Raw genomic sequence first — 24774 nt, 5'->3', positions numbered from 1 at the left:
TCCCCCAGGCAGAAAGAAGTCAGGAGATGAAGCTATTCAATGCTAATTAGGGTGATTAGTTGCAACATTCACACTGGGCTCCAACTGACGACAGTTCTTCTCTCACTGTCAGACCCCAGGCAGCAGGGCACCAAGAACCATACACGGAGGCCAATCTCTATCTAATATCTTTATTAAGGAAATATATAAAAGTAATAAAAACAAGTGAAGAATATAGTTCAGAAGCAGACCTTTCAAATGAGGTCAAATATAGTCCAAAAGTGTATTGTCCAATAAATGATATTAGAGTTCAAAGTTTAAATCCAATACCGAAACACACACTATTGCCAAGCAATAGTGTGGGGAAATGCCAGAGTCTTAGAAGTCCATGGAAGCTTGACAACAAGGCTGGAAATAGTCTTGGTTCTTTAACAAGGTCCGTGACTAGAAACAAGGCAAACAGTGAATCTTGGAACAAGGTCCGTGACTAGAAACAAGGCAAACAGTGAATCTTGGAACAAGGTCCGTGGATAACAGCAAGGCAAGGCAGTACTTGAATTCTTGATCCGGGAAACAAGGAACTGGGGTTACGAAGTCCACACACGATCTCACTCCTGAAGCAGCTCTGTTGACTCCGCAAAGATTCTCCCGCGTCAGGCACCTATATTGGGTCTCGTTTTCCCGCCAACAACCTCTTTCCCTAGAGAACGGGAAGCGAAACCCAACTTTGTCCAGATGCAAGACTCCTTAGAATTTCCCAAGGGAAGCAGGTCTAATCAGCCTGTTGTTTGGCAGCAATCCGTAAACTCCTGCGATTCTGTTCCCTGACTCCTCTGTCAGCACAATAGGATTCTCTCCTAGAGAACGGAGGCGAGGAATGTCCAAGGTCTGTTTTACTGAATTCTTGGGTACAAACATCAACATCCGGCAGGTGAAAAGACTCCGGCTCTTGTTGAACTGGCGAAAACCCCATGTTTTCGTCTTCATCTGCCTCGATGGCACTAGGAACAGGACTACAAGGCCCATGAGGCATCACACTCACCCTGGACTTTCCTTCCTTTCTTTGTTTTCCCACAGACCTCACTATCTCTGAGGATCCCTGCCATAAATATGGGTCAGGAGAGAATACTTCTGGAACATGGCCATACAGCCTGGAAAACACACAACCCTGTGATTCCGGCCATGAAAGCCTTTGACAATTTATTTATTTATTTACAGTATTTATATTCACTCCGAAGGGGACTCAGGGCGGATCACATTATATACATATAGGGCAAACATTCAATGCCCATATACACATAAAACCGAGACAGAGACAGACGAGAGGCAATTTAACCTTCTCCTGAGGGGATGTTCGATTCTGGCCACAGGGGGGAGCAGCTGCTTCATCATCCACTGTGATGGCACTTCCTCATTCCAACGTCGTAAATTAGTTAAATTTGCCTCCCCACTTTATAAGTGGTACCTTATTTCCTACTTGATAGATGCAACTAACTTTCGGGTTGCTAGGGCAGCAACGAGCAGGGGCTATTTTTTATTTTTTAATTGATGGGTGCTCATCCCGCCATGGGCTGGCCTCGAACTCATGACCTCATGGTCAGAGTGATTTATTGCAGCAGGCTGCTCACCAGCCTGTGCCACAGCCCAGTTGTGTAGGTAAAATCTTTGATCCCAAAAACCAAAATAAGATTATTTTCCTTATGTATAAATCATTGGATGTAGAAATCTTTCTGAGGTATCTGCAAACTGGTAGGCTGGTTGCAATGGCTGGAGCGAAAAAAGAGAGACCTTTGAAGCCTTTAATACCTGTGCAACCGAGAAAACTACTGCTGGTCTTGTTTCTCATAAATGCCAAGCTTGACTTAAGGATATTTCCTTTTCTACATCACTTTGGCTCTTTAGAATCTGATTGCTAAACAAGTATTAACTCCAAATCTAAGGCATAAGTAGCCAGATGATGTTAACTATGGATTGTTTTGTTGCTGTTGTTGTTTTAAAAAACATTGCCAAGTGAAATAAGGAATGATTCTGTAATGGTTCTGTAGCAATTTCAACAGATGTTGTTTATGTGACAAGCAACACATGCAACTATGAAATGGACAAGAGTCTATTTTTTTTCTACTAGGCAACCCTAGTTAAACACCAGGACTCCTGAAATGCAATGTATATTTCTATTTGTCAGTACCTCTTTTGTATCATTTTATCTTATCACCTTAGCTGAGAAAATCTACAAGGGTTTCTCCCACATACACCTCCAGTCCTTTCTTGCTTGGAAAGATGAATGGCCATTCAACGAAATATATTAGTAGCAAATACAATAGCTTATCATTGTAGTTAAAAAGTCTAGATAACACTATCCAGCTAGGCATATTATGGGAACAGTGAATCAATACTCTCTTTCAGATATCCTTTGCTGGCCAGGCTCTCTAGTAGAAGAATACATTAGTGTGGAGTTTTTTTCAGACACACATAAATCTATCGGCATATTTTACAGCCTTTGTTCCACTGCTAATTATTGGCAATGTTTCCAACTGGCAAGACCTAAACAAAATTAACATCCGTAGCTTGTTTTACTTGATCAGTTTGCTATAAAGCAGTGGTTCCCAACCTGTGGTCCATGGACCACCAGTGAACCCCAAGAACTAAAATATGGTCCTCCATTACTACACCTGCAGCTGGTCTCGTGGAACCCCCTTATAGTGCCAAGGCAATAAGGATGTTGGGAGGGGAGAAAGGCAACAAGCCTCCTGACAGCTACTTTTCCTCCTCCCTCCCTCCCCCTGAGTGGAGCAGTTCCATGTGGTGCTTGGAAGTGGGAGAACCTTGGTGTTTTCGTTTTTAGACCTGTTCATGGGGTTATTTGGGGGTACTGATTCAGAAAATTGCATTAGATAAACCACATCAGCTCTAGATTATTAAACATGGTTTTCTGTGGGCGAGCAGATGGCAACTACTGGATGGCATGTTTTGTATCAGAAACTGGAGTTGATGTAGTCTATCCAATGCAATTTTCAAATCTAAAGTTGACCAAAAACTGTTTCGTAACCCTTTTGGTACTAACGTTGAAGAGTGGCCCTTGATCAAAGTGGTCCCTGGTCAAAGAGGTCCCTGGTCAAAAAGGCCCCTGGTCAAAAAAAAAAGTTTGGGAACCACTGCTGTAAAGCTTGCAACTGAGAAGTCCCAAGTTGTCAGTAAGACATCACTATTCCTCCTCCTAATCAGAATTAAAAAGTTATCTTTTTAAAAAGGTACTCTCTAAAAACAACATAAGGAGAAATGAAGTTATTTTATTTGATAATGTTTTCCAATTACTTTTAAACACTACTATAGTGTTTAAAGGCATATATAACAAGTAGTGATTTAACAATAACTAATGACAACAAATTATTTTAATATAAAGAACATATTAAAAGTACTTGGTCTAATTTGCTTAGAGTCAGTACAGTAGAGTCTCACCAAGCTAAACAGGCCAGCAGATGCTTGGATAAGCGAATATCTTGGATAATAAGGAGGGATTAAGGAAAAGCCTATTAAACATCAAATTAGGTTATGATTTTACAAATTAAGCACCAAGACATCATGTTATACAACAAATTTGACAGAAAAAGTAGTTCAATATGCAGTAATGTTATGTTGTAATTACTGTATTTACGAATTTGGCACCAAAATATCATGATATATTGAAAACATTGACTACAAAAATGGCTTGGATAATCCAGAACCTTGGATAAGCGAGGCTTGGATAAGTGAGACTCTACTGTATTTTGATTTTGGATTACACCCACAATGCTAGTATGAGGCATCTATTTGGCTGCTCAGAGACAGATGTGCCATCACTACCAACCCATTCCACCTAAGGCCTTTTAATCCTCTCGGATGTCATACAACGATTCCACACGTACTTTGGCTCTATCTACACTACCATATAATCCAGTATCTGATCCCAAATTATCTGCTTTGAACTGGCCTTTCATGATATCCAAGATTTTTTTTTTAATCAGAGATGAATTCCCTGACAATTGTAGAGCTTCCCTTGACACACTCCTATTCCAAACTATTGTGTACTAGCAGGGCTGGAAAATCACATTTTTGGTAAGAGCTATTGCTTGAGACTTCTTGGCCAGTTGCTGAGACTTTAACAGTACCCCATCCATACAGGAATATAGCTACCCCTTTCTCTGTGTCTTGTTTTGTTTTGCCAAGCCTCAATGAGCCACACATGAATGGAAGTGAATTTTATTCCAGTGATTAATAATTTCATGCATCACATCTCCATTTCCTAAGGACAATTTGGGGGAAAGAAGCCACTGGCATGGTGGTTGGTCCATTTACCATCCATCACATAAGCATTTTTTTCCTGGAATTAGTTACAGGTAATGTAATTATGCTATAGCAAAAATAGCAACATTATGTGAACATGTGTATCAATAGTAACAAGAACTTTAACAACAAATGCAATCTTTAGTTTGCCCTTGAATTTGTGAAAATGAATACAAACAAGTGCGCCTTGTGTCATCTTCTTCTAGAGAGGTCATGCTGCAATTTTCAGATGAATGGCTTTTAAGGCCAGCCTTTCAAATGGTGCTTAAGGTTGGATATTGGATTTGCGCATGAGAAGGAGTGCTTCTACAAGGCTCATTCGCTACAGCAGATTCTGTGAGTCATGGTCCTTTAAGGTTATTTTTAATGCATGTAGCAAGTTATCACCCTATCATTAGACTCAATAAGGTAGTCATTCCTGTCCTCCTACCTGACATTAGTCAGTAACAAAACAACCATGTAGAACCATAGAATCATAGAATCGTAGAGTTGGAAGAGACCTCATGGGCCATCCAGTCCAACCCCCTGCAAGAAGCAGGAAAATCTCATTCAAATACCCCCGACAGATAGCCATCCAGCCTCTGCTTAAAAGTCTCCAAAGGAGGAGCCTCCACTACACTCCAGGGGAGAGAGTTCCACTGCTGAACAGCTCTCACAGTGAGGAAGTTCTTCCTAATGTTCAGGTGGAATCGCCTTTCCTGTAGTTTGAAACCATTGCTCCACATCCTATTCTCCAGGACAGCAGCAAACAAGCTTGCTCCCTCCTCCCTATGACTTCCCCTCACGTATTTGTACTTGGTTATCATGTCTCCTCTCAGCCTCCTCTTCTGCAGGCTAAATATGCCCAGCTCTTTAAGCCGCTCCTCATAGGGCTTGTTCTCCAGACCCTTAATCATTTTAGTCGCCCTCCTCTGAACGCTTTCCAGCTTGTCAACATCTCCCTTCAACTGCAGTGCCCAGAATTGAAAACAGTATTCCAGGTGTAGTCTGACCAAGGCAGAATAGAGGGGGAGCATGACTTCCCTGGATCTAAACGCTATACTCCTATTTATGCAGGCCAAAATCCCATTGGCTTTTTTCGCCGCCACATCACATTGTAGGCTCATGTTTAACTTGTTGCCCACGAGGACTCCAAGATCTTTTTCACACATGCTGCATTTGAGTCCCCAAAATAGTCCTATAATAACATATAATAATAACTTTATTTTTGTATCCCGCCTCCATCTCCCTGAAGGAACTCAAGGCGGCTTACATGGGGACAAGCCCAGTCAACATAGATAAAATATAATAATCATAAACAACATCATAAAAGAACAAAATAAATCAACACATAACATAACACAATATAAAACACCATCGAACAAACCACCAATGCCCTAAGTAGTAGTTTCTGAGGGACGGACAGGGCTAGTGCAAATCAGTTGCAAGGACATGGCTGATAAAGTACAATTTAAAACCCTTTAGAGTTTAAAATTAAACAAATAACAAGAGTCATAGAACATTGCAGGTTGAATATCTATTATTAAAGTGCATGGGACCAGAAGTGTTTTGTATTTTGGGTATTTATGTATTGATTTTGGATTTTAAAATACCTGTTGTTGCATGTAGGTATATAATGAGATATCTTGGAGATGGAACCCAAGTCTAAACACAAAATTAATTTAAATTTCATATATATCTTTATACACCAAGCCCTGAACGGTTTGGAACCCTCCTACCTTTGTGATCGCCCTACGAACCTGCACGATCTCTTCGTTCGTTGGGGAGGCCCTCCTCTCGCTCCCACTTCCATCACAAGCACGGTTGGTGGGGACAAGAGAGAGGGCCTTCTCCGCAGTGGCCCCCCGGCTCTGGAACTCGCTCCCCAGGGAAATCAGGCAAGCCCCCACCCTGGTAGCATTCAGAAAGAGCTTGAAAACCTGGCTCTTCACTCAGGCCTTTGGATAAAGATTGCTCATTCCCATAACAAGCCTGTATCTGTGACCATTTTTGTACCAGTTTGCACTTTTTACCTTTGTCAACTTGATATGGACACAGGGTCTACTCCCATCCCAATTTGCACTTCCAAGAATTTGCAGCATTTTACCAGTCACCTCGTGTTTACAATATTTATATGGTGCACCTTACCCAGTCTACTTTTACAACCTCTCCGTTTTAATCAATGTTTGTATTAGCTTTTTGTCATTTGTTTTATTGTTTTTATTTAAATTTTTTATAATTGTGCATGTCTCTTGTCTATTGTTGCGTTTTATATTGCTATTGTTTTTATTCGGGCTTGGCCCCATGTAAGCTGCCCTGAGTCCCCTTTGAGGAGATAGAGGCGGGGTATAAAAATAAAGTTATTATTATTATTATTAAAAGTAATTTGTTTTTTTAAAATAAATGAAACAAACTTTGTGTTCATTGTGTTCAAAGTTTGTGTTCACTGAACTATCAAAAAGCAAAAGGGTTATGATCTTAGAATATACACCCATGTCATATTTTCAGATATTTCAGATTTCTTGATAAGGGATGCTTAACCTATATTGCCTTTTAAAAAGAAAAGCTATACATGGTGAAAATTTTAGTAGAGGAAATGAAGAAAGACTTGAGTTCTTTTATGTAAAATTTATGGAGATTTATATAAAATTCAGGGAGATTTGCATGAATGATGCCTTCTGGACACAATGGTCTTTGGGTAGTTAAGTCTAACTAGCCAAAGGGGTTCAAATGTCATCTCCAGTATTTGTTTTTACCTCCCACCCCCTTTTTTTTGTGATTCTTGATTCAGTTCTGTTGGAGGAAAGTATCGCTGAACCAGACTGAGTGAGAAGTTGCCTTTCACTCATAAGTGTTTGTTATGTGTTTGTTCCCTCTGGCAATTTCTGAGCACTTTGTGTCAAATGAAGATGCTTATCATGAACAGTGAGGACAAGAAAACACAAAATGGTGACATGTGAGTTAGCTCTGTTTGTGTTTCCTAGAGGTCACCATGACAGCAACAGTCAGTTAGCTCTGGCCAGCCTGTCATTGTGACATCATCTCATCCAGTGATCAACTAGACTCTCCTATATGAAGATTTAAAGGTGTAGAAAGAAGAGGAAAACATTTTCAGAAACTCTTTCATCTCTCATTATCTCATCAGCCCCGCAACCACATTCTGAAAGGGAGAATCAGGTGTATCTATAAAAAATGAGAAAACCAATTTGTTTTCAAAATATTCCAGCCACTGGGAGTAGCAGTCTTAAAAGGCAATTTTCCATGTTCTGACCTACAAATTTCCTATGGGTCAGGTATCACTGATAGAATGAAGCCTTGAAAAATCAGAACCCAATGTTCTCCTAAGGAGAACAGAAAGTAACACAGAACATGATGAGTATGGAATTCATCATCCTGAAATTCTCAACTGTTGAACTAAAAGAAGAAGACTCTGGTGATTAAAATGTTATAAAATCCATGGTGTGAGTTAGAAAAAGGAAACTAGTTTGCTTGGAAGCATTCCAAAGCAAGCAAATGTGTGCCTACCAACTTGCCAGGGCATAAACTAATCAGTCACCAGTAAGAAAATCTTACTTCCTTAAAACATTTGTTACACAATCTTATGCTACAGTTAATAGATAATATGCTACAATAATAGAGAAATTCCCTTCCTCCCCCTCATCCCTGCCCACAAGACTGGTTAATCTCCTGAGCAACAGCTCTTCCCGTGAACTTACATAACAGCAAACAGGATCTGTGGCCATGCACTGCAGGAACTCAGCGATTCAGAGATAGGATCTAATGTGTTAAAAGTGATCACTTAAGTGTTGTAATGTAAATTGGTATCTTTATTGAATTTATTTTTCAAATGAATTCACATGGGTTGCATTTTCTCATTAAACGAATTGCAGTATTAAGATGTTAACTATGTTAATGATTAATGAAGAGATGAACAATTTTTGAAAGACAAATTTTACAATTTCCTCCCCCACTTCATTTTTGGGTTGATGTGAGTTTCCCGGGCTGTATGGCTATGTTCCAGAAGCATTCTCTCCTGATGTTTCACCCATATCTATGCCTGTCATAGATGTGGGTGAAACATCAGGAAACAATGCTTCTGGAACATGGCCATACAGCCTGGAAAACTCACAGCAACCCAGTGATTCCGGCCACGAAAGCCTTTGATGACTTAGTTTTTGTTAGTATTTCAGGTTCCAGGAATTACAGTTATTAAGATTTAAGATGCAAACCAAAAATTCTTGTTCTTGATTAGAACACGTTCTCATAATTCACTCCAAGATTAAAATTAACCCAACATTAGGAAAAACTTGCTGCTGGTAAGAGCTGTCTGGCCATAGAATCTGCTGTCTTGGACTGTGATGGAGTCCTGCTTTTTTTGGAGGTTTTTGAACAGATGCTTGATACGCTATCTGTTGGGAGTGATATGATTAAAGGTAAAGGTTTTCCCCTGACGTTAAGTCCAGTTGTGACCGACTCTGCGGGTTGGTGCTCATCTCCATTTCTAAGCTGAAGAGCCGCCGTTGTCCGTAGACACCTCCAAGGTCCTACATGAAAGAATGGGGTTAGACTGAATGGCTCATGTGATTCTATAAGATTGTACAGAAAAGTAGGAAAGAGCTATGTGTGGTGGGGGGGTTGCATTCCAATTATTTTCCTGTGATTTACACAGGACATTGCATAAAGGTGCATCATTCAACCCAAGAAACTGAAGTCTGAATCCTTCATCACTGGCAGCCTTTCTACTGTGCATTTGGGAATCAGAACATAAATGGGTCCTGCTCAGTAGAGCCTTCTTTAGTCCTTCTCTCTGTCAGACATTCAGACAACACTAGTTATTCACAATGAAAGCTTGCATCATACTGAACCACCGTCCCTCTTCTCCTTCCAAAGTGTCTGCCTCTCTAGGGACCTCATCACATGGATGTTTCCCACCGTTTGTTTTCCATTTTCACACACTAGCACAACTGAGTCCCACAAGGCCATCCTATGATGCACAGCTAGTACCAGTGGCAGCCCGTGGAAATTGTTCTTGCCAGCATGCTGCAAGGGAGAGAAAACTCCGTTTTCAGGAGTTGGGTAACACCTGGCTCCTGAAAATGGAATCTTCTCTCCCTAATTCCAGAAAGTGGGGGGAAATGAGGGAAACCAGGAAGAAGATAGGGAAAGGTCGTGGGATGGCTGGCCATCCCTGAAAATAAGCCTTGCCGGGAGAGAAAATGGTAAGATAGTTTCTCCACTCTTCCCAGCGCTTTCCTCTGCTTCTCTCCTGCTCATCAGATGAAGTCCTAAGAGGACATGCTTGGTGTTTACTGAGAAATCATGTCACAGATTAAGTGACAATTTGAAAAACAGTTTTTAATTCCAATCTTGTGGCAGAGGGGAACCTCTCATTCCTTGGGCCTTTGTATGTTTTCAATAAGTGTTTCTCCCATTTGTTCTTTTTCTTAATCTTTTTATAGATTCGGTTAAGAGACAGGAAGATCACAAAGCCATGGTACAAACAGTCCTAGCCGTTTGGGCAATTATCTTGGTAATTTTTGCTGCAGTGCTGATAATGAGCTTTTTCATGTTTCTCCCTCCCGCTGTTGTGTTGATCTGGAGAATGAAAACAGTGTCACAGATTTCTTTGGATGGAGCTGTGTAGAATCCTTCATTGCAGGGGACTGTCTGAATTTCAAGACCTATATGACTGTTGCTTAAGTGATTCCAGTTTGGCTGTAAAGGCCTGTGGTCTATATATGTGAGCGAAACTATGGATGCTAATATTGAGTATGGGTATAAAACCCTGGATAGCCAGCATTTATTCATCCCCTTTGCTTTATTTTCTGCTTGGGAAGATTCAAGGTTATGCATGGAAAGGAGACCAAAGAGAAGCAAATATAAAGAGAAGAACATGGCCATACATCACAGAAAGCTCACAACAACCCAGTGATTCTGGCCATGAAAGCCTTTGACAACACAGAAGAAATATGTTATTTGATTCAATTTGAGCAGCTGCCCCATCAAAATTCCTACAAGAGTGCTGTGTAATGTGATATCCCATGGATGGGTGCCACCATATAAATCATAAAATTAGCCCCATGACCCAACACAGTTGATGATCTCAATGATATTTAATTTGCTGACGTCAGAGGAAACCCTACTGAGTACAATGGTATTAATTTCTCAGTAGAGGTGAATAGGTTGAGTTGTCCTGGTTATTTTGTGTATTTCACTTACATGCAGTATTATAAGAAGAAATAAGCAAATGGAATGTGACAAATGTAAGTTTGTATCTTTGTGCCAATTGTTGCCTCCATGTATTGCTTTAACCCATACTACATTGACACTACATGCAGCTTGGAGCTGCTTTGAGAAGAACTGGTTTTACTGTGTGTGCAATCATCTTGCCATGCTTGGAACCAGTTTGAAGCCATGAAGATGGCAACAATTACCACAGAACCTGACCTCAAACCATTTTACAGGTGGGTTTTTTATTTCTAGGAGAGATATGCAACAGCACAATAGAGACATACTGGGTGGGAACAAAGGAGAGTGACAGTTACCAGCAAAGGAAATCAATTACCCCGTCTCAAAACATTGATTTATCCCCTGAGCTTCAGCAGGGGCATTTTGCTGAACTGATTTGCCCTGGATACACTGGAGTCCTCTGCAGCGCATTCTATGACTTACATAGGACTTTCCAAAACCTTTTTTTTAATTCACTGCTTCTTGTTTGAGTCATGCTGCAGCACACAGTGGATACTATGGTCTTGAATGTGTTTGGAGCTGTGTTAAATGATCAGTGTAGATAGGTCCTCTATGCTAGCACAGGGCCCACTGGGCTTGTGACTATGTTATTTCAGAGTTGTCATACATATGGTATTTAGTACAGTTTTATGGTGCAAATTGTTGAAGCAGCATTTAAGGAACAGATTGCAACTTTTCTTGTACTACTTTTTTCCATAGCATTACACAAACATGGAATCTAACACAATTGCCCTGGCATGGAATTTTACCTATTAATTTTGAGTTAAATTTAGACCATTATGTCTGTGTTTATAATGAAACTCAATCAAATATTGTATTAGTGTAATGGAAATTCATATCTATACTATATATAGGATGAATGAAGTCCCTTAAACAATAGTAAAACTGGCTTTATTCATTCAATATATTTCCGTTTTCTCTTGAGTTGGTTTTACAATAATGAACCATTTGCCGTTAATGTCTGGCCACATTTTGCACTTCATTAAAAAAATAAAAATTAATATTCCTGCTTTGTTTCCTTGAACATAAATTGACAGAAATCTAGGTTGGTTCTAGTTGACATTGTGTCACTATGGTTTTGTTTTACAGAGAATGTTTTTGGGGGTGGGTTGAGAGTGGGGAAGAGCTATCAATATTCATCAACTATGTACATAATAATACAAATAATTCTGGGGCAATGCTTAGTGGTAGCAGTCAAGTAACCATGTCAGTGAAATGGTAAACTCATTCTGGCTTTTATTTATTATTTATTTATTTATTTACAGCATTTATATTCCGCCCTTCTCACCCCGAAGGGGACTCAGGGCGGATCACATTACACACATCAGGCAAACATTCAATGCCTTTTTAACATAGGACAAAGACAAACAACAAACATAGCTCCGAGCGGGCCTCGAACTTATGACCTCCTGGTCAGTGATTCATTGCTCTCCCGTCTGCGCCACAGCCTCGGGCCTTTAGTCTGAACCTTAAAGTAGTGTTCGAAAATGCTGAGCTTATATAAGAGATAGGTAGATAACAGATTTGGCAAAAGATAACTTTATAGTTTGGACTAAAACTCAGTGCACTTTCACTCTCCCGTGGATGTGGAAGATAGAACTGGCTACATTATGAACTGGGCAAGATCTGATTGGGTCCACAACATTGACTTTTCCCATTGGCTCCTTTCCTCGATCACAAAGTGCTATTTAGGTCCTGCTTTCCTGAATGAACAACAGTGGAGATTTGAGATTTTCCCTTCCCTTTGGTGCCTCCACTGCTCATGCCATTTCACTATCTCTGCCTTGGCTCCTCTGAAGGCGTGAATGTCTGTTATGCTTAACTGAAGAATTAGCCGATATTCCTTCTTCTGCGTACTCACCAGGCAAAGGGGAATCATTCATGAATGTGGCCAGGATATACTGTATAATATCATGCATGGGTGCTTGGTAATAATTAAGCTCAAAAAATTACTTTGGAACCTGAAATTGGTCTCAAAAGCAGACATTCTGTTGGTGATTTGTGCATATTAAAATATACATAGTATGCGGATGTACATTGCATCTTTGGATTTGTATTACACATTGCAATTGCTTAACAAGTTTTGCCTTGACCGTTGATCCATATGCATTGCACTACATTCGGTATAAGGGTTGCAGAATGCAAATGGAATGTAACTCCACTAGTCAGTATTTGTAACATTATACTTAAGCAATGCAGAATCTTGACTATAGTCTCTAATTCACAGGGGTGTTTGAAATGGCAGAAATACATTCTATTTTGTTTTGAATTTTGGGTGTCTCCTCCATTCTGTTTTTGGGAAGATTCTGGGAGATTAGGACGGGGTGCATTTGGATTCATAATTCAAAACTCCGAGTTCAGTTTTTGTTTCAGTAAGATTTGGTCTATTAGCACCAATTGGGAAACTTTATAGAGTCTCAATTAACCGTCACTTTTATGGCCATTAGAATGAAACTTAGCAGAAAGGCACCTTCTTCTATCTTTGGTGGACTTGCAAGAAGGTTAAAAAAATTGAAAAAGGTGACACAAAAAACTAATAAAATGATTTCTAAAAAGGTTAAGAAAACCCCAGAAATATGCCTACTGGGCTTGTTTCAAGAAGGAGCCTGTAAAGAAAATATAGAAATTTGCCAATATAGTTTTGTGACTGCAAGAATTACAGTAGCAAAGTCTTGGAAGAGGAAAAATGAACTAAAAATGAAGGATTGGAGAAGAAAATTAGTTGTGTATATTCAAACAGCCAAGCTCTCAAATGGCATAAGGGGTGGAAACAATAAAGAGTTTGTTAGAAAATTGAGACTTGCCTTTTGGGTATTTAAAAAAGAAGACAAAAATAGATTTTGAAATAGCCACACAGGGAAAATATTAATGTAATTGTAAGAGTAGAGTTTTGTTAGACACTAGTTCTATATCGTGTAGTGTCAGAAGTCCTGGATGGGAGTTCACGGGTGGAAGCAGGGGTGTTGGTGGGGAGATTGGGGAAATAATATTTATATTTTGATTGCTGAATTTCATAGATTGTGTTTTTCTCACATAACACAATACATTTTTTTTAAAAGGATGAAATTTAGCACACTTATAGGAGACATTTACGACTGTAAGATTACCAGGTTTCAGAACATTTCACTCACCCACTGGTTTTTTGGAAAATTTTAAACTTTTTTTTACAAATAGCTCTTTTTAAACAAAACAACAGTTGACAAAACAACAGTTGAATTTGCCAACAGTTGACAGAAGATGAGTAGGGCATAATTTCTGCAAACTTTCAGAATATTTCAATCATCCACTGAGTTTTTGAAAATTGTTTTTTTTTTAAGTTTTTACAAATAACATTTTTAACCAAAAAAACCCCAAAAGAGGTATCTCTTTGAATTTGCCCACTGTGAGAGACCATGGGTAGGGCATCATTCCTGCAAAGTTTCATAAAGATCAAGTCATCCATTGATTTTTAGGATTTTTTTTCCAATTTAAGCACCTTGGGTAAGACACACTCTTTCAGCCTCAGAGGGCAAAGGCAACTCCTCTCTGATTTTGGGGACCCAGCAGCACCACCCACACCATGGCCAATGGCCATGCCTCATTGTAATTATAATATATAATTATTTTTATTTATATATGTGATGTGTGTGTGTGTGTGTGTAGAGAATTATTTATTAGGAGAAAAGACAGAAGAAGACAGAGAGTAGTACAACCAAACATGGACAAAGGACTTTTATATTTTTAAAAGCTTTTTTGCAGGGGCAGGGGAGAGATGGGCTTAGGCTGCTTGCATGTGGAGAAGGAATTTGCAATGCACAGCACGCACACAAGAAAAAATAGGAAATTAGATCACAACAGGGTCACAGAGCTGAGCAAACAAAGGGCTTTTCAGAAGGCACACAGGGCAAGTACAGTAGAGTCTCACTTATCCAACACTCGCTTATCAAATGTTCTGGATTATCCAACACATTTTTGTAGTCAATGTTTTCAATACATCATGATATTTTGGTGCTAAATTCGTAAATACAGTAATTACTACATAGCATTACTGTGTATTGAACTACTTTTTCTGTCAAATTTGTTGTATAACATGATGTTTTGGTGCTTAATTTGTAAAATCATAATTTGATGTTTAATAAGCTTTTCCTTAATCCCTCCTTATTATCCAACATATTCACTTATCCAATGTTCTGCCAGCGTTGGATAAGCGAGACTCTACTGTACTACAGAAGAAGCAGAATATTTGTTACACAATGGGCAATTACTTTCACATTATTTTCCCTTAGAGCAGCAAGATACAAGAGTACCTTCCTACTATTGCTTCCTTCAACCAACTCATATTCAAGTCAGTAGTGTGATGCAGCAGCTAATGGCATAAGTCAGCAATGTGATGGGACAGCTAAAAATGCTGTTGATGCATTTCTAGCCTGCATCAACAGGAACATACTGTCGACGTCGAGGGAATTGATAGTACACTGTATTTTCCTTTGGCCAGACCTAACCTGTGTGCAGTTCTGGGCACCACAATTCAGGAAAAATGTTTACAGGTTGAAACATGTCCAGGGGAGGATGAGCAAAATGATCAAATAGCTGGAATACATACTCTATGAGGAATGGTTTAGGAACTGGATATGTTTAGCCTGGAGAAGATAAGTCATGTATATACATTTGAAAGTATTTCACATTGAAGATAGAATAGGCTTGTTTTCTGCTTCTCCAAAAGACAGAACACGTGGCAACAGATTCAAACTATGGGAAAAGAGATTCCATCTAAATATTAGGAAAAAATTCCTGACTGTAAGACCTGTTTAATAATAACTAAACACAGCTGTCTATTCTAAACAATATCTGAGAAATATGCACCACAGTAAAGGTTCAAAACATAGAACACAATATGTATATTAGAGCATCATATACATAATAATGTTAACAATAATACAAATAATAATACAACTGATGATCCAATTCTGTCAGCTGTAGTGGCACACAGTCGTAACTTACAGAGATATATGATGCTCTAATATACATATTGTGTTCCTATGTTTTCAACCTTTACTGTGGTGCATAATTCTCAGATATTGTAAGACCTGTTTGCCAGTGGAATGTGCTGAATCAGTGTGAAGGAGTTTCCTTCTCTGTAGATTTTTAAACAGAGATTGTGTAGTCAATGGTTTCAGTTGTGGAGTTGGGATGGTTAGTATTTGTGGCCTCTTCCAACTCTATGAAATGAAACCTGAGTTTATTATATATCTTGCTCTTCTCCCCATAATGGAAATGCAGTGGGGGACAGACACCATGAGTATATTTGACATTTCTATGACATGCCACAGCCTCCCCTAGTTCAACACTGAGAATGACACACAGCAGCCTTCCTGATTTTACAGTTCTTAATCTGATGATAATGTAAGTATAGAGCAAGACAAAGCAACCACAGCAAACAGCAGATAGTTCATTGAACATACGGCCTGACAAACACAGTGTTTGATTTGAGACATGCTCTGTGGCTTCCAAAGAAAAAGACAGCAACACAAATAAGCAACAAAGGATTTATCTGACAAAAGAAGGGCTTGTCCAGACTTGCCGTCAATCTGATGTATCAGTTGGCACTGCTGCAACATTCCAACAAAACACAGAGAAATAAATAAATTTGTCATATATTTTTATTGCATAGGTGGGAGAGTTTGCAAATTTTAACCAGAATATGAAGTACAAAATTATTTCCTTCAACTCCATCGGAGAAAAAAAGATGAGGCAGGAGATGGGTGGCACAATTTCTGGTGACTTGTGGTAGCCACTGTCAGCTAGCATTATGTATATGTACCCCAAAATGTACAAAACCTGAGAAAAAAATCTGTCATTTCACTTTTGCACAATAGAACAGTACAGTCACCCCTCTCCAACCATTCTCCAAAAATATTTCCTCCAAAAACACAAAACATTGATTTTGCCATTTTATATAAGGAATACCATTTGGATACACCACTGTATTGGGACTTGAGCATAAATGGATTTTGGTATCCACAGGGTTTTCTAACCATGAGCACACTGTCTGCAATGTTGAGGCTCTGCGCAGTATTCCCTTCCCACTCTCTACCTGCTTCTGTCCCCCAAATGGACATAAAAGGGCTACCAACATTGCCTATGATACTCCTGCTGTTAAAACAACTTGTGTGCTAATTATTCAGAGCATGCATCTCAGATTTGTTCAAGAGCTGCTCTACTTTTCTCCTGAACAAAGAACTGTGAAGTCTGTTCTGTTAGCAGTTTAAGAAAGTCAGTATGGCTGATAGCAGGCCCTTTTTTCATAGGAAGAGATATCAGAAGCTTTAAATGTGTGGAACCAAGGGATGAAATAATGAGGATCACTTGTGTGTGTGTGGGGGGGGGGCACACCCCTTATTGAAGGCACCAGGCACCTCTGCTGTTTGGGCAAAGAGGTGCAAGTGTATTAAGTGGAATATACAGTTTCTTATGGCCCATGTATATGGGGCACAACTCTGATGCTGGGCCGGCCCCAATGGTTGGCTACACTGTCCACTTTCATTCCACTGAAGAAGCAGGATGGAGTTCAGGCCATCTAAGATGGTCATCCTTATCTGGATTGTCATTTGTCATCATGGCAGTTGGTTCTGGAACTCCCAAGAGCTTATGATTGTTGCCAGGTGCCTTTGTTGACATCTGGGGGGAAAGGGGGCTGATTGCTTTGTTCAAGACAGCAAATGTGCCCTGCAATGGTCACAAGATCTCAGGACCTTCAGAGCTGGCTGATGCAGCGACAAAAGAAAACAAAGCTAAGTGTCATTCCCCCTTTCTTTCTGTGCCAGAGTTCAGGGAAGAGAGGATGGTGGCACTGGCCAGGGTAGGTAGTGGACTGGTTTAAATTACAACTGGTCCAGCTGTGCACCCCAACCTCAAAGTGCAGAACAAAAGTGATTTGGCAAAAGACCAAAACATTCTCCAAATTCTACTAACACAGGGGGTTTTTTTTCATGTCAGAAGTGACTTGAGAGACTGCAAGTCGCTTCTGGTGTGAGAGAATTGGCCGTCTGCAAGGACGTTGCCCAGGGGACTCCTGGATGTTTTTGATATTTTAACCATCCTTGTGGGAGGCTTCTCTCATGTCCCCGCATGGAGCTAGAGTTGACAGAGGGAGCTCATCCATGCTCTCCTGGGTTGGATTTGAAACGGCAACCTCCAGGTCAGCAACCCAACCTTCAAGTCATCAGTCCTGCCAGCACAAGGGTTTAGCCCTCTGCACCACTGGGGGCTCCTAACTAACATAGGGAACTAATGCAAGTAAAAGCAGGTTAACTGGTTTTAATCCCATGTTAGGAGCCAGAAGTCCCTGAACGTCATGCAGATGTCCAGGAGCAACATCTCTCTTGATTCTGGGTTTGTGGCCTGTGTAGATGAGTCCTCGGATAATTAAATTTTCAGTTGTATCCCGTTGTTAGCAAAATTCTGCTGTTCAATTTTCCCAACACATCTGCTTGGCAGGCTGATGCCTTTCCACCGACTTAATTTTTCTCTAGCTCAAAGGAATCTTTCTCCCTTAATTTTAAGAAGCTAGTAGGAGTCTCAGAATGACGTATCTGCCATCCGCAGCATAATTGTATCCAACATAAAACCTACTAGAAAAACCATGAGTACATACTAGGCATGTCCGATCGATGAAAAAAATGTTTCAATTCTCGTTTCTAAAGTAGGGGGCGCTGGCGCTTCGATATAGAAAGTATTTCAGATTTTTTCACCCAAAAATTTCGGATATTTCCGAAAATTCTTAATGATTCTAAATGTTTCTAAAATGGCGGACGCGAATGCGCAATCACCAAAAAAAAGGAACCCGGGGGGGGGGACTTTTACATGGCTCTCCCACCCTCATTTCTTGAGCTATCCTCATCAAATTTGCAATGCCCTTGCAAGTTGTGCAAAGATACTTTGAAAACTAGAAATTCCCTTGCTATATTTGTAAGCAAGAAGGACACTGGAAATCAATGGTGTCTCTGGGTATGTAATCCCACAAGCCTCAACCCAATGCCTTCAATTAGAAATGGACTAGTGACCACCATGCCAAGCAATGCCCTGGTAAGGAGTGCAAAGATACTTTGAAAACTAGAAATTCCCTTTCTAAGAGAAAGAACCAGCAACAAAACCCTAATCCTTTCTCCAAACCCCTCTGTGGGAACAGCCAGACTGGGCCCCTTCACCCTCTCTCTCCCTCAAGACACAAGGCTTGCTTGCTCTCCATTTGCAGACCACCATCCTCTCAGCGCAAAGCCTGGCCCAGAATGGCTCGCCCGGGCTACACAACGGGATTTTATGGCAATCTTCCATGTGGACGCAGAGGACCCTAGCCCCCACCTTTGCATCCATCGTGGAAGCTTCTGATTGGCTGGGGAGCGGCATCCATGTTAGGCTGCGCTAAGCTCCCATTCAAGGTAGGTTGCAGAAACAATTACAAAAAATATTTAAAAAATATATTTACATTTTGGGGGGGGGGGGAATTAACGAAACATTAAGAGACAATTAGAAAATGGGCCAACAATGGTTCGAATTACATTGCTGGTTGTGCTGTGAGACAATGTGTATCAAAAAGCGAGAACAATCTGAAATAAATCCGATATAGAATTCAAAACCATTTTTTGGACATGTCTAGTACACACAGCAATGCAAATTTCAGCATTTACGGACAGAAGAAATCCCCAGGGTATGGTTACTAGGGGAGAGATTGGAGTTTGACTATATGCCAAGAAAGCCAGAATTGTCTGTTAAATACAGAGGGAATTTGAGTGGATGCAGCTTTTTATGGAGGATATAAAAAAGCTACACCTGCTGAAATTCCAACTTAGTTTTTGTCAAAATGTTATTAACATTTGCCTTCCCATAAAGGGAATCTCGTGGTCATGAAAGACATCACTTAAGATCAGCCAGTGACTAAAAAAATGAAATCCGGCAAACCTCTAACTTGCATCTAATATGTTGATATGGATACAATCTGTTGGTGATAAAGGATTGTGTTCACATTCATCCATATTATAAATTTATAGACATATTTACAATGTTTTTTCTCTTTATAACTTGCTTTTCTTCGAATGGCTCTTGTGATCTATCATAATTTCTCCTTAAAGAAGCTTGGAAAATCTTAAGAATGCTAAACATTCATTTAAAAAACCTTAGCCTCCTTCACAGACTAAACCATAATTCCACAAGGAAAAGGCACTATTGAGCCAAATTAAAATCCAAAGTCTAAACAGATGTCAGAGCCTTCTTCCTTTTCCCTGCCCACAATAGGCAGCCCTAGGAAATATCACATCAACCCAATGATTCTGGCCATGAAAGCCTTCGACAACACATCGCATCAATAACTCTCCCAAATCCTGCTATCAGATATGAAAAATAAGACATTTCTTCTCATAAGAAAAATTGTTCAAACAGGGAGGTACATCATGATGAATTTACTTCAGTTGGCAAACCTTTTTAAAAAAATAAAAATAAAATTCTATTCACTTTCACTTACCCTCAGATTTAAAGCATCACTAATTAATGAATATTGTCATGTTCAGTTGTAGTGTTAGCTGCTTAGTTTTTTTATTGCTTGCACTAAAGTAGTAATAGAGAACGGAACACAATGTCAGCTAATTAATAGTATTTTTGAGATGGAGATTTTCACCATACTGACAAGTCAAGCGTGGGTTATACCACCATCTGGTGGATGGTTCAGCTGCATACAAAGAAACTGAAGAATTCTTAAATTTCTTCTGGAGGTTGGGGTTGAACTTTCCTTGTCTGCTTTGTATCTCAATGATGATGTCCCAGCGCCTATTATAGAATCCAAATTGTTTTAAAACTAATAATAACTAGGGTCAAATCAAATCAGTACATTTTTGACATGCCAATGGCCATTAAAAATCCCATGGCGAAAGCATATATAAACACATACTGAACTCTTGATGCAAAGAGATTAATTCACAAAGGCACTGAGAGGATCAGTGGTTTTCCACAACTGAAAAAACAGCACTGCTAGCAAATCATACTCAAGATACAGTGACTAGATTTAAGCTAGAACATGTAACAGCCAAAGATGATCAATAATACAAATTTATATAGCACCATCCTATATATGTTATGCATTTCATAGCAAAGTAATCTACTGAGATAAGATGCTGATATTGTGATACACAAAAGTGTCCTATCCCATTCCAAACAGGGCTTCTATTCCTTTTAAATTTCAAGCAAACCTGAGCTCAACTTTTCAACATGCAACTGTGGCAAGGGAAACTTTGCTTGCGAAGCCTCTGCCCTTGCAATGGTTCTGTTAAAAGGAAAATAACAGACTTGTATGCTGGCTGATTAGCACAAACTGATATGAAATCCAGCTCTCCATCACTTTCTTTTCTTCATCTCCCTGACCAGTCACTTATGCAAAGTTCCTCTCATGAGACCTTATGTATGTTCTTTTCCTTCTAGCATCCATTTGCTGTTGACACAAGACAGTTCCTCCACCTAAAGCAGAACCCAAATACAGTGTTCCCTCACTTATCACTGGGGTTAGGTTCCAGGACCACCAGCAATAAGTGAAAATCCGCAAAGCAGGGACACTATATTTATTTTAATATTTATACATTATTTTAGTAGTTATACACTATTTTAAGTCTTTATCAACCAATCGTGTGTTGATAAATCGCCTCATTCTCCTCCCGTGGCCACTTGGGCTTCTTTGCTCTCCCTTTGGCTTCTCCTTCCTCTCTTCCTTAGGCTGTAAATTAAAAAAATATTTTGAGAGTTTATTGAAAAACTGCGAAACAGCGAATCTGTGAAAAGTGAACTGCGAAGTAGTGAGGGAACACTGTACACCTAACCCTCCCTTGTATGACTACCCTGTTTACCCCAAAATAAGACCTACCCTGAAAATAAGACCTATCAGAATTTCTGAGGATGCTTGAAATATAAGCTCTATTTCAAAAATAAGCCTAAGATATAGTTCATTTATAAATTCAATTTGGAAATATAAGACTGCCCCTGAAAACAAGCCTTAACGCATCTTTTGGAGCAAAAATTAATGAAAAGATCCTGTATTATTTTTGGGGAAACAGGCTAATAGTTGATTTTAATGCCTCCTTCTGACCATAATCCCTGCCTTCAACTACGTATCCCAGGAGTAAGACCCACGCAGCAACCAGATGCTGGTTGTAACTTCCAGAATTCCTCGCCCATAATCTCCAACCGTCCCAAATTTGGTAAGGGTGATCACAATTAATTATATCATTCCACTTTTTCAGCTGCTTCTAAAATGTCCCAATTTCTTTCTTCTTTGTTCTTGGGCTCCTTCAAATGCTGCAAACCTCAATCTGCAAATGTAATTTGCACTCTATTAAGGAAAGGAAGAGAAGAGATGGGAGTACAATCTTGCCTTCCCCAGTAGGCTCAAACAAAAACAAATAACTGCAGCCTCTCCTTGCTTGGGTGTTCTTGCTGAATAAATTTTGTCATCTTGACTACACTCTGATTTTTCTTGACCATATGTGTCTTGGTTCTCCTCTGTGAAACACTGGACAGTATGCTTCTCACTAGCTAGGGCTGCTGTGACTTACAGTTCAATAACATCAAAGGGGCAGCAGAACTGCAAACCCTGAGCCATCTCCTTCCCATCATGGTGGCACCATGATGGCCTTTTCACCTTGCTGCAAGGCAGTTTGTTCCATTTTCTTGGTGCCCTAGTGTAGTGCAGCTCTAAGTGTTGGTCCATGTACCAAAACTAATCCACCAGTTGGCTGCTGATACTCTGTGCGTTTTCAGTTGTAGTCAAGAGACGCAAATATAATGCCAGTCTGTGGCATTTTGAGGGCGGAAACCCTACTATGCATTCTGCCTAGCAGAAAGATTAAGAAGCAGTGGTATAGTGTGCTGTCAAGTATTTGCCTCTCAGCTTCTTTTTCATGTTCTTTATTTAAAATTTATTGCCTAGCCTGCATCTTGTCCTTTTTAAGTTTATTAATTAGCCTGCATCATTTTCTTCATACATCTTGTTTGTAGAAACCCTGTTTCCATTTTGCTTTCTAGGCTTCCACCTGCTTGCTTATTTATATTATCCATTTCTTGCTAACATCATATAGCCCCTTCTACTCCAAGGTTATGTGTAATTTCTCCTACAGATACACAATTAACTTTTCACTTCCTTTACAAAAGGCCCACTATTTCAGTATTTCTATTGCCATCATCCTCATACTCTGATTTTGGAACGTCATGCACAACTATGAAATTTCACAGCTCAGACAATAGTGGAGGTAGGCGATTTGCAAGCAACCATTTTCCTTTGTACCCCCACCGCTCTTTATAGGAAACAACAGCCCTGCTGGGAAGAGGCTCTAACAATTTTACCAATTATGTAAGCATATATACAGAAGGCACCGGGCATGCACCATTCTGAATGTTTCTGTCACAATGCCGTTACAAAAGAGAAAGCTAAACTCCCCTACTTAAAAAATTACTATAATAGCAGACAGCTGGCAAGGCATATTTAAAGCCTGACAAAATCCTTTGGATAAGATAAGACTTGGTTATAGACCAATACTCTCCCTCCACATCAAGAGCCTACCAGGTCCTTGCCGTACCAACATCACAAAAAAAATGGTGCATAGAATTGATAATTGTCCAGGAAAAATGAACAAGTTTCTTGAACCTGCGGGAATCTGGTTTCTCATTTGAATATAAGAAAAGAGACAAGCTTGTTTGTAGTCCAGCATTGTATGGTTTGACTATGGGCTCAAGTTCTCAATCATCTTTCTAAGTGGAACTGAAAAATTTAGCAGCAACAGGAGAGAAAAAAATATCCGCCTGCATTTTCATTTTTTTGTGGATTGTGATGCTGAAAATACAAATCATGGTAGTTTTCTTCCCCCCCCCCAATTTTCTGAACTTAGATGATGGTCATTGGAAGCACCCTTTGTAGTGAAATCCATTCCCATTGAGCTTAGGCTCAAGACAGTTAAAAAGCCAGTTTCTTGGGTACTTCCCAAGAAAATTCACTTCTTCCAAAGTGACCGTAACAGGCAGTCTTCTGATAGATTGGCTTCTTCAAATCCAGATCTCTAATTCAATGTAAAGGAAAAGAAAGAGTCAGTAATAGCTAGACTATAAAATTATGACATGTCAGTTTATTTTTTCCTCCATGGTATGCAAACTGCCTAAAAGAAAAGAGATATTTCATAGCAGTTGCAAGCAGCTGCTTTGAAAGCCAAAGATGCCTGCTTTGTGAGTTAGTTGCCACATATGTGTCAGAGGAAACAGCTGCCATGCACAAGGCAACGGACCTGGATATTTATGGCACAATCTATAGGGTGAATTTGCATCAGTTTATTTCTGGGAATAGTGCTATCATCATATCGGTCATTCATGGGTGTCTGCTGGAAGGTACGGGTGACATGAAAGAAAGAACAACTTTTCCTGCAAATGCAGCATTTTCTTATGTGAACTTGGAAGGCCCCAGCTTCCAGTTTCCATGCCTTGTGGTTGATCTGTTGCAGCCCCTCATATATTTTCCCCTGGTCAGAGCTTATGTTTAAACATTAGGATAGTCTACCCTTTGAAAGCGGGACTCACTATCCTGCTGGCAGAATTCCATGAGCTATAAAAAAAACTGCCAGATCAATTCTGAGTAAAAAGCTGGGGCCCTCAGAGACAGCAAATTTCTGCACCTATATAAGCAGCACAAAACCTTCTTGGATGAGGAAGATGAGAAAAAAAATGGTTGAGAAATATGGCTAGCAAACCATATCCTCATCCAGTTGGAATGTGGCTATTTTGGATAGTGCTTTATGCTTCTGAAGGCAACCAGAGTGGAAGACATCAATAGCCAATCTGATGCAGTGATCAAAGTGCCAGACTGAGAAACCCAAGTTCCAGTCCTAAGTCACAAAATCTACTTCACAGCGTGATTGTGAAAATAAATATAAAGAGGAGCTATGTATGCTAGTCTGACATCACTGTAGGAAGTAATGCTATATATTTTTAATATGCACATCCACTCTTTTAGCTTCTATGTATTGGAGATCCCAAGTAGTAGATACTTTTGGGTATTTACAGGACAATAGATGTCATTAATCACATACCGTATATACTCGAAGATAAGCCAGAGTTTTTCAGTCCTTATTTATGAGCTGAAAAAGCCTCCCCGGCTTATAATAGGGTCAAGGTCAAGCCAGCAGTGGGAGCCTGGAGGCCACAGTGTTTTCTTTCCCAAAACCTCCCTCCTCCACTTCTCCTCCCAGG

At 39.8% G+C, this 24774-nt stretch overlaps 2 protein-coding genes across 2 annotated transcripts in view; one reads left to right on the top strand and one right to left on the bottom strand.

The window, feature by feature from the left end:
* LOC134297668 (uncharacterized) overlaps window positions 1–24774 on the top strand; it is a 345438-nt gene that overhangs the window by 43261 nt on the left and 277403 nt on the right. The window lies entirely within an intron of this gene.
* The window catches only part of mat1a (methionine adenosyltransferase 1A), a 53619-nt gene continuing 44993 nt past the window's right edge, over window positions 16149–24774 (bottom strand). Inside the window, exon 9 of the mRNA XM_062975829.1 lies at window positions 16149–23594. Coding sequence (XP_062831899.1) covers window positions 23492–23594 — 103 coding nt within the window. The 3' untranslated portion in view covers window positions 16149–23491. The remainder of the gene's footprint in view (window positions 23595–24774) is intronic.

Source organism: Anolis carolinensis, chromosome 3 (assembly GCF_035594765.1).
Source record: "Anolis carolinensis isolate JA03-04 chromosome 3, rAnoCar3.1.pri, whole genome shotgun sequence".
Lineage (NCBI taxonomy): Eukaryota > Metazoa > Chordata > Lepidosauria > Squamata > Dactyloidae > Anolis > Anolis carolinensis.
Note: the sequence above shows the minus strand (reverse complement) of the source record. Positions and strands in the feature narration are given on the sequence as shown.